This window comes from Dendrobium catenatum, unplaced genomic scaffold, assembly GCF_001605985.2.
Source record: "Dendrobium catenatum unplaced genomic scaffold, ASM160598v2 fragScaff_scaffold_156, whole genome shotgun sequence".
NCBI classification, from domain to species: Eukaryota; Viridiplantae; Streptophyta; class Magnoliopsida; order Asparagales; family Orchidaceae; genus Dendrobium; species Dendrobium catenatum.
The window spans coordinates 7,321,949-7,333,202 of record NW_021318618.1 but is presented as its reverse complement, the minus strand read 5'-3'; the positions used below and the strand labels follow the sequence as shown (position 1 = coordinate 7,333,202).

At 35.6% G+C, this 11,254-nt stretch overlaps 1 protein-coding gene across 1 annotated transcript; it reads right to left on the bottom strand.

Moving 5' to 3' along the window:
• Positions 1-6,187: 6,187 nt before the first annotated feature.
• On the bottom strand, positions 6,188-8,097 carry LOC110113324. The gene is made up of 2 exons (XM_020845861.2): positions 7,045-8,097; positions 6,188-6,939 (listed from the first exon to the last, which is right to left on the bottom strand). The coding sequence occupies exons 1-2, from the start codon at positions 7,931-7,933 to the stop codon at positions 6,449-6,451; spliced, it is 1,380 nt and encodes a 459-aa protein (XP_020701520.1). The 5' UTR covers positions 7,934-8,097; the 3' UTR covers positions 6,188-6,448.
• Positions 8,098-11,254: the final 3,157 nt, after the last annotated feature.

Here is an 11,254-nt window from a genome sequence, read left to right as displayed (position 1 = left end):
TTTAGGAACATAATCTACTATTTCATGTGTCACTTGGCAAGAATAGATTGAATATGAGGATTTATAAGGCTGTCGTATGCTGAATTTTTCTGATATATATGGTTGGTATGTGATTATGAAGTTTTTATTTTAATGGCCATAATCTGATGTTTTTATTAACAAAGCTATTTGGATGTTGATATGTTATTGAAAATTTAATATTCTTGATAAAATGTTGAAATCTAATTATGAAATCTTATTTATGTGATAATTGTGATATTATTTTATTTTATTTTACTTTTTGGTAGAGCTTTTAAATATTAGACATTATAATTTGTAGCAAATAAATGTTAGAATTGTCAGTTGGAATTGAAAATTTGGGCTCTCAAATCTCCCGATTTCATTGTATTGTGTTAGCTTTCAATCTTCAGAAAGGTGCAGAGTTGGTAGCTTCATAGTTAACGAATTTATATGCCCTTTAATCTTTATGATCTTGTATTTGTTAATATTCCATTGTGGATAGAGAGCCAACTTTATTCCTTTTTGCAGCAATTGAGGACAATTTTGAGTAAATGCCATTTTCGAATTGAGCAAATTTGCAAAATTGATTATATAAATCCTCTTACAAATTGCATGTGATGATTTTATTAAAAAATTTGAAAACATGGGATGTGATGTTCCAACTTTTTGCAGTTATATTCTATCTTCATATCCTTATCATTTTCATGTCTCATATTGATATCCATACTCTTTATAGGTGTTATCTAAATCATGTCTAAGCTTCTTGGAAAGCATTAAGTATCATTTGGTGTGAACATAAGTAGGTATGTTGTGAAACTTTTTTACCGTAGCCGTCTTCAATTTAGATTTTATTTGGAATAGCTTTTTTTTTTGTTTTTTTTTAAAAGCATCTTTTTAGTATTTTCTTTTAAACTGCGAAAAGATAGTAGTGAAATGATGTTCCGAACAAAACTTTAATGTACTTAGGATTCACAATATAGTATTAATGAGTTTATATTTTAGTGATATAGATTGATATATTTTAGTGTATATTGCATTTGAGTCATTTTTGTATATTTGAATTTTTTCTTCGTAGTTGAGCCTATATGTTAATAGGTTTTGGCCAAGTTATTGTATCAAAATAATTTATTGTATCATGAGTCATAATTTCCTCTCCCTTTACTCTTCCTTAGGGGTTTCAAAAGTTGGCATGACCCGAAACCCGATTCGAACCTGACTCAGAAAAATCTGGGTTTGAGACAACTCGTGTCGGGTTCGGGTTGACACAAAAAACCGCGGGTCAACTCGTGAGTTACGTCACGACCTTGACCTAGCATTGTGAAGTCTTCCAAGCATTCACCAAGGCGCCTAGGCCCCGCCTCAAAGCCTCCTCCTGCCAATACGCACGACCCCGCCCATTCTCCCTGGTGCCTCCTACACCCTAGCCTCACATGCGTGGCGCGGCCTCAACGGTTCACTTCCCCACCTCCCGGCTCCCGCCTCCTTCGAAGTCCAACCTACGGTAGTCCGCTCCTTCGCCACACATGCGGATGCGCCTCACCGGTCACTGTCATTTCGCCCTGACCCGTGACCCACGTGGCTCGACTCAATGACTACGCCGAGGATGGAAACCTAGATTAGTTTGGGTTCACGGGTCGGGTTGGGTTTGAGTTATATATTCCGACCCATTTGGCTAAACGGGTTAGATTTGGGTCATCCTGTTTATGCCCAGGGTAAGTCAAGTTGGACCCGAACCCGATCTGTCGATACCCCTACTCCAACAATTCATGTTTCTTTTCCCTTTTTCATTCTTTAAGATTTCTTCGTACAGTATAAGCAACACTCTTCCTTTCAAATGAAAATATGCCTTCTAAACGTCAATAAAGCTTTGTTAATAAAAGACAACACCCTCATATGATTATGGAAAACTTCACAAAATACCAATTGCCACTTCATGACTATGATGTCTTTGATAGCAATGTGGTTTTACAATGGCTTATGTTGCAAAGTACTCCATCAATCATCATTGATTTTCATTAAGTCACTGCTTAGATGTCGCTTTATTTCTAGCTTCGGTTTTGTTTGTGATAGCTTTAGACCATTATTTTTTTCTTGCTTTAAAGAGATATTTTAAATTAAAAAATAGCTTTATAAATAGTAATAAAAATCAAGCATATCACTAATAAATAATATATATTCTAAATAATATTCTTCTTAAATGCTACATATCATTAAAATTTACAAAAAAAGAAAACACTCATATAAAATGAGGTATTTGAAATGAAATTAATAAAGAATATAAAATGAGGCATTTGAAATGAAATTAATAAAGATTGGATGAATTAATCAAATATTATATCTACTCAAAATAAATTTTACAAATAAAAATCTCATTTTAATTGAATTTATATAAAAATATTATGAATAAATTTATTTCCTCTTCCCATCTGTTCAACTCAACTGCTTAGAATTGACCTGGAACAGCTGTTTCCATAATGTGATAAAAGTCCAAGTCTGTATTAATATTTTCTGACTTTGAAGATACGTTGATAGTTCTGCTAACTGTTATAAATTCTTCTTACTTGTATTGAATGGGCAGGCCAATCTTGAACGTTATTCAATTTCTGAAAAATCGTTCAATGAAATCCGTTTGCTTTTATTACTAAGCATATATTATTTTAAGCCGTTTGTTGACTTGCAGATTTTATTTTTTTATTTTGTATCACTGAGTTTCTGTTCGGGATTGTTTTCTCGCTATTTTATTTTTCGTGCTACTTTTTCTGACCGTTTTTCAAAAATTTCTGCGATGAAAAACTGCTTATTGCTAGTGTATTTTCACAATCAATTTTATAAAATATTGTAGTTATTTAAAAATGTCTTAAGTGATTAGAATGAATTTTGTAATTGAATTAATTTTAAATAGGTTTCATACAGAAGATGATGATCAATTTGATTATACATTTCCCAAAATAAAATTTAGAATTTATATTTTATTCTAAGCAAATTGGAATTTGGCTTTCCCATCCAAATTTTCGTCAGTTCATTGGAATTTATTTATAGAATTAATTAAATATGATAAATTCATGATAAAATGAGAATTGAAAAGTTAAATACATAAAATAATACATTTTTTTACAATGTGCTTTCTGTTTGAGTAATGCCATACTCTTTAAATAGAATCTAATTCTTTTTTTTTTTTTTTTTTTTTTTTGGATTTAGTTTTTTTTGTGAATTAGGCTTCATTTGAGAGAGTGTTAGACCGCTGTTTTTTTTCTGCTTTCAAAATTTTTTCGTACTAAATAACAACATTACAAAGCACTAAAAAAGCCATCCACTTTTTTACTCATTCTTAAAGAAGCTTTCTAAAACAAAAATTAATTTTTTTTTTGTACTGCTAAGCTATTTTAAGAAGTAGTAAGAAAGTCATCTCAAAGAAAGTCTTAGGTTTTGTTTGGGAGAGTTTTTTCGTCGCTTTCTAAAATAATTTTTAGTACAAAAGTTTTTAATTCAAGAAAATTTTAGGTTAAAAAGCTATTTTAAAAAGCATTAAATAAGCTATCCCAAACGAAACCTTAGGGATGTGAAATTAACTTGAAGCTTAAGCATTTCATTCATGTTAATGATTTTTAGTTTATTTGAATAAGGGAATTAAACATAAGAACTCATTTTTTTTTTTTAATAAAAATTATGATTCTATTTGAAGTTTAGCATATCTATTGATATAACAATCCTTTAGAAAAGTCTTCACACTATTAAATAAATGACAAATGGCATGCCTAACCATTTCTTCAATTGATAGGCATTTCAATTTGGCACAATTAAGGAATGATAACCTTTATTATGATGTTTTTTATATCATTATATATTTTTTTTGTATTGTACAATAGTTGTAAGGATCTTTGGTCAAATAATAATAATAATAATAATTATTGCGTGCTAAAATATACGTGGCGATAGAGTTTGTAAATTCGCGTTCGAGTGTTGTACGAGTATTCATCACACAAACATAAAAGAGAAATGAACACCAAAGTTTTTACGTGGAAAACCCGAAAGAGGGAAAAAAACCATGGGGCCTCACCCAGTTGTAAAGTTCCACTAGTATTTGTTTGAAGTACAAAAGTTGATCCGTCTAACAAATCAAGACGATCAGTTTACAATCAACTTCTAACAAAGTTACAAAGTTCTGCAAATTCCCGGCGTTTCCCGAAAATTCGGTAGAGTTTCGGCTTCTTCATGCGGCGGGAAGAGCTCCGGCGGTGGTCGAGGATGAGCTTCATCATTCTCCTCCTTCTTCTCTTCTTCTTCTCTCTCTTCACTTGAGTCCCCTTTGTGAAGAATGAAGGCTCTATTTATAGTTTTTTTGGAGTGGCATGGCTCGTAAATAGGTGTGAGATCTTGGGCGAATAGGGAGTGATTTGAATGGACGGCCGATATTGAACCCTTCGATCATACACCGTTCGTTAGACATTTGGAGGCTTTAATGACGTCGGAATTCGGCGATCTTCGGCTCGTTGGATTCTTCTCGTCGAGACGCTCGATTCAAGTATAAGCTCCTTAAAATCGGAGACCGTTTGGTAACTCAAATCGCGGTTTGAACCTTCCAACAACGCTTCAGGTCCTTGATTCAGACTCATTTGGGCTCGGATTGGGTTGAACTTGGTGTCTTTGGGTTTGTATTTTCGAGACGCTCAGCTTGACTGTAAGCTCGCTGAAATCGGAGTTCGGGAGCTTCCAAATTTAATTTTTAAAGTTTCCAACCACCCTTTGCCTCGAAATTCGTGCCCGATCAAGCTAATTTTGTGATGCCGAATCAATAATAATAATTAAAAATTTGTACATTCTAATTTCATGACAGTTGAGTAGAGGGGTCAAATGATTATTTGATTTTTTTGTCATCTAAACCCTAAAATGGAAAAGTTTATTTAAATGAAATTTGTCTCTTTTAATAGATTTTAGTCTTTTCGTTTTAGTCTGGGTGAAGTTTGTCTTCTCTAATCGGTATTAAAGCTAAAATATAAGAATAATTTCTTCCTCATAGTTGAAAATCAAAAGACTATTTTCCTTTAGAGATTACAAAATTAAGGTGTTCGTAGATATGAAGTTAGTACCCAAAAATATGGTTAGATTTAGAAACTTCTGGAGATGATGAATGTGATTGTTGGTAGTGTTCATCGATAGTGACGACGGTTGGGGATGGTCTTTGATGATCGATCATAGCTGGTGTTGGTTGTTGTGGTGATTGTTGGAAAATGCTAAATAGTTTTTTAATTTTAATAATGTCAGAATTAAGTGATCTTAGACTCGTTGGATTTTTCTTGTCAAACCATTCGATTCCACTATAAAAATATCAAATTTGGAGTTCATTTGATCATCCAATTAACTTTTGAAGTTTTTAATTATGTAGCAAATGTTGTCATGTTGATATGATCTCATTAGAGTTTAGACTACTTTTGATATCATTAGGTTTATTTTATCAAGACGTTCAGTTCAATTATAAATTTGTTGAAATCAAAGTTTAAATTATCTTGAATTTAATTTCGAAAATTTTTAATTTAAATTTTACCTCTAAAATCATGATCCAAAATTTTCATTTACATATAAATATAACACTCACATTTTCAATTTTTAGTTTTTTACAAGACATTTTTAAGCTACCGATGACAAAAAACCTGAAGTAATAAATTTTATTTCTTATTTAGGAGTTTATTGGGGCTGTAGCATCCAAATTTTTTAATAAATATTAAAAAAAATGAAAAAGAATAAGTCAAGAATAATAGAATTAGGTCTTTATCCCGCTGTGTGAGGCCGGTTATTTGAATCTTTTTTTTTTATTGTGTCATGTTAATAGTTAAATTCTAATTTAAATTTAAATATATTTTAAAAATAATGAAAGATATAATATGACAACAAATTTATAAAAAAATTTAATCGTATTTTTAAAATAATATTATTATATGAAAATTCATATAACAACTCAAAGTTCCATTTTCTAACTCAATCTGTAAATAAAACTTCAAAAATTATCAGAATATTCCTTAAAAATCTATTAAAATGAACTTTATAATTATTTAATTAATATTAATTTTAATATAATATAATATATCATATATAATATTAATTTTCATACAAATTAAATAATTTAAAATTAATTCTGATTTATTTAACATCCAAACAATTTTTTTTTTGTTTCTATGAATCTTCCTCTGTTCGTGCTGATTTCTCCAACCTGTTCTGCATTTTACAAATGGTTTCACGGAACTCAATATGTGAATCACATTGATTCTGTTGGACAAAATTACAATAAATTTCTTTTGTATTTATTATATCTGAATTCCTGTATTACCTTCTTCGTCTTCTTCTTCCCTTGTGCTGTAATTCCGACAAATGGCTTCTCTGTGCATGAAGTGTGAACTATTAACCGGCTCCACGATGCCGGCTTCTTCTTCTCTGCGGAGTCTCCAATGCTGCGTCATGTCTGCAATACAATCTCAAAGAGATCGGATTCCCCATCGAGAACATCGTCGGAGTTCTCACCGCTCTTCTTACTGCTCATGCTGCTATTCTGGTTCTTCCTTCTTCCGCCATGACCGGTCCACTCTGTTTCTATCCGTGCCACAGAGAAAAGCTCCCGGCTGTCGACCACAGACCCTATCCTATGATCTCCGCCTTCATCGCCGGAATGCTGCCGGAGAAAACACGGGTTCGGCGTCCGCGTGGCGTTCGCCGGCCCGTACTTGAACGGCGCTTGTCCCAAATTTACAAGCAACACGGTCTCCACGTTGGCCGCCATAAAAGGAAACAGAGGACTGGTATAGGCCTCTGAGTTGCATCGTACGACATGCGATACCTGAGAGTCCACGGTGAAGAACACCTTATTCTTGCTCGGCTCGAATCCGCAGCCAATCACTCTGTTCACAGCTGCCCATTCTGCCATCTCCGACTCGAAAACCAGTTTTCTCTCTGTAATTAGCGTCATCAGATAAACAAAATTGATAAATTTGTCGCCTTTCCTCGTCGACAATCATGAAAAGATTGAAATTTGGAGGTGTTTGGGGAATAATTTACCATCAAGATAAAGAGAGCCGTCTGAGTGGAACCCAATTGATCCACGATAAGTTCCTGGCATAGAATGGATTGGCAGGGTGGCACTGCTGGTTAGCCCCAAGGCGATGGTGTTGCGGTCTGATTTTCTTTCATCTGCTACAAAATTTGGGTTTAGGGGAGCAGAGCTAACGCCGAAGGAATTATCTCTGATTAGTTTGGCTCGATCGCTGTCTCGATTGTTTGCGCTGTTGCAAGAGCTTAAAAATGGATGCTTGAGGGAGACGATGGTGATTTCAAAATAGGCTTCTTGAGGAAATGAACCGCCGCCCAAGGGCGGGCCTGGAAGTGGGAGGCTTGTTCTAACCCAAGAAAAGGAAGCCTCGTCGGCGGTTTTTTTGGGACTTGGATTAAGCCTGACGGATTGCATGAGCTCCGACGAACCAGCGGGGATCTCCCAGCCGCTTTCCGGCGAGTTCGGCTGGGTTCCGCCGTCGCATGTGGCACAGAGAGTCCAAAGTGGGGCTGAAGATGGCATGCGAGGGATCGAGTTAGAAAAGGCAAAGCTTTGCCAGCCGTTCTCTGCGGCCTCGGCGATGAGGCGGGGATGGTTGTCCCAGCGGAAGGTGGTCTCCGTCGGCGGCGGAGGGGCTGTAGACTGGTTGTGGAGATGGTGGAAGCGTAGGCTGTTGCGGGCGGAGCTGCCGGATTTGTACGGGATGGGGAGCTTGTTAATGTTGGATTGGAGCGCGTCAAATTTGGATTTGGCAGCTGGCTCAGAGAAGTGGGTGATGGCTTGGGGGCTGATGAGCAGCTGTTGTCGGCGGCGGCGGCGGCATATGAAAAGGAGGAGGGTGAGGACGACCGTAGCGGCGGGGACCGTGCCGGAGATTATTTTGATCCATAGTTTCATCTCTGTGACTGTGAGAGGGATTTCAATCTTCGTAAATGCTCCGATCCTGCTTTGGCTTTTTGTTTGTACTTAGAGGAAGGAGGAATGCCGGAGGAGCCCACGGATCAAAGCAAGAGGAAACAGTAAAGAGCGCATTTGAGGAGAGAGAGCTGAAATTCTACGTGTCTAAGTGTGGTTCATCACACTTTCTGTATGACATTTCTTTTCAATTTAACTTTTTGTTTTTGTTTTTTTTTATAATATTAAAAGTAATTTTAAGAAAATATGAGTGAGAACGACTCACAATTTTTCTCTCCGGATTAATTTTGCTTTTATTAAATTAGCTTTGAATTGATTAAACTGTCTAAGGAAATAAATCTATTCACATAATTTTTTTCAATTATTTCAAATTTAATCTAAACAATCTTAATTCGGCTCCAAAAAAAAAAATTTGTATGCACCAATCTTAAAGATAATATTTAATTTTAGGGTCATTTAAAAGGATCAAATATTCTTCAATTTTTACATATTTAGAATTAAATGAAGCAGCTTGATTAGTCAAATCCAATAAACCTAAGATTATTTTATTCTTACATCATTAAGGTATTACATGTAAGATACTCCGTTTTGCTCTAGGATTTAGGGCGATCCTGGCGGCCGCCTCTGCTCGGTGTGCTCCGTTCGTTCTTCGTGCGCTAGGGAAGTTTCTTCTTCATTTTGCTTTTGCGTTTTTGTTTTGATGGCTTCTACTCGTCTTCGTGATACTGGTTTTTTACCCGGCTCTTCGCCTCTCTCATTTAAAGAGGCGCTCTCTGGTTCTTCCTCTGTTTCTGTGGTTTTTCCCGAGCTTAAAGTTTCATCGTTTAGAGGCATGCCTTCCTTGTGGATTTCGGAGATGGAAATCAAATCCCTAGCTGCCCCGTTTGAGTTTTCCCTTGTAGGAAAATTCCCTGCGCGTCGGCCCTCGTTGGATGCTATTAGGAATTTTTTCTTTAATCTCAAACTGAATGGGGAGGTTTCTGTCACTGTTCTTAATCAACGGAATGTCTTGATTAAGCTTTTCAATGATTTGGATTATTGTAGGGTTTTTGCTCATAGATCTTATTTCGTTAACATCTGTTTCATGAAATTGATTAAGTGGTCTCCTACATTAGATGTGGAAACTGAATCCCCTGTTGTCCCCATCTAGATTTCTTTTCCAAACCTTAGGCCTCATCTGTATGCTTCGCGAATTCTTCATGGATTGGGAAGGATTTTTGGAAAACCATTAAAAACTGATAACACTACATCTACTGGTTCGCATCCTTCTGTTGCGAGAGTGTTGGTTGAAATTGATGTATCCAAAAAATTTCCTGATAAAATTTGGGTTGGACCAGAAAATTCAGGTTATGTTCAATATTTGGTTTTTTAAGATTTTCAGGATTATTGTGTGCACTGTTCTTCTTTGGGGCATTCTAAAGCCGGTTGCACAATTCTTCACCCTAATCTTGTCCCTTCTTCTTCATTAGGGGGGGAGGTAGTTCGGGTGCTTAAGTTTTTCCTGTTGTTGATGGCTTAAATGTGGTCGAAAACGTTGTTGCTCCTTCAAATACTGTGGTTTTACCTGTTTGTGATGGTTTATCCCCAATTTTCTCTCCTGAGGTTGGAATTGTTTCGGGTCCCTTAACTGATCCTGTTAGTGTTAATTTAAGTGATATTTTGGAAAGATGCCCTGTTGTGGCTGTGAATGAAGAGTTGGTTGTTTCGCCTATTTTGGGTGTTGTGGATACGGTTGTGATTGATGATTCGGCTGACATGTCACTTATTTTGGGTGTGGTCGAGACGGGAGGCTGGAGGTGTTATTCCTGTGGCCGAGGCTTCGTGTAATCCTACTGTGATTGTGGACTGTAACGTTGAGTGTATGCAGGTGGAGACTTTAAATGGTAACTTGGTGAGTTCTAATACCCTTGTTGATGTCCCGGTTACTTTAGTCGAAACGCATACTATGGCCAATCGTTTGGGTGATATTTCTGGTTTGGATATTAGGAACCATGTTGACTGGTTGCATGGTTCGTCGGACTGTGAATCTGAATCCGAATTTTCAGATTGTGGTTTGGCTTCTCCGGACTTTTGTGGGGGTTCTGACCATGGTAATGATTTTACTCTGGTTCGTGCTAGACCTGCTTTATCTGTTGCCTCTCGGGGGAGATTTCGTGGGAGAGGCCGGCGTAGAAGATAATGTATCAGTGTTCTGTTTTTTTCCCTGTTCTCTTTTAGGGATTGCTGTGCTTTAATGAAGTTTGTTTTGCTGGTGCGCTGAGTTAAGGGCAATGATGTGGCTGGGGCTCGCGTCCTTGTCGTTTTGCTGGTGGCAACCTTTGGTGTGCTTTTTTTTTCGGGTCGGTTGGTTGTTGGACGCTGTCTCCACCTTACTGGATGGTCCGTGCGAGGCTTCGGGAACGCTGGAAGCCTCGACCTTTTACTGAGCCCGCTTTTTGGTTGTATTTTTCCTTTGTCTCTTTTATTTCCTTTTATATTAATGTTGTAACCGTTGTTTTTTTAATATTAATATATCTATTTTTTGTCAAAAAAAAAAAAAGGTATTACAATGCTAAAAAAATAAATTAATTAATTAAGATATTCCAATGCTAGACAAGCATTTATGATTAAAGTGCTCAATATGAATCATTTGATGAAATGTCTTGAAATTTGGTCAAATTTATTAAAATATCTCTCTCAATGATACAATAAATAGGTCCTTTTTTTATAAGAGAGGATGTTTGAGAGCTTCGAGAGTGGAAGTACTCTATTATATTTTCAGGCAATCATCATCGAGAACCATCACCAATACATATGCGCCGGTCCAACCATATTTCTATGATCCGATAATTGTCGCTTAAATGTTATTATCTAGCCATATTATTAGACTTTAAATGTTTGCATATAAACATTCAATTTCTTTAATATTTACAACGAACCAGATAATTATTCTTAATTATATATAATCTCAACTTGTTCAATTATGAGTAACTGATATTTCTCTCTTCTATTTTTCAACGACTTTCCAACTAAGTTAAGCCTCATGATATTTCTCATTCTTAAATTTCCTATGTAAAAAAATTCTAATATGGCTTATGTGAATTGCTATCTTTATATAGCAATAATGGATTTTAATATAAAATAAAGATATTAATAAAATAGCTTAAAATTTTTCTTACATGTAACCTTTATAAACTCATGTTGATAGAAAAAAAAAAAAAAACATTAAACTCTCGACTCAATTTCGTGGATAATCCTATTCACTCATAGTCTTCATTTAGACAGCTTATTATTATCAAATTTTTTTTACCAGAAAATCGTTTT

What these genes read in the sequence shown, in the direction of transcription:
- LOC110113324 (XM_020845861.2), bottom strand. Translation starts at nt 7,933, where the DNA reads ATGAAACTATGGATCAAAATAATCTCCGGCACGGTCCCCGCCGCTACG. An exon ending in CGGCTCTCTTTATCTTGATG is followed by an intron (nt 6,940 to 7,044) that starts GTAAATTATTCC and finishes CGCTAATTACAG; the next exon opens with AGAGAAAACTGGTTTTCGAG.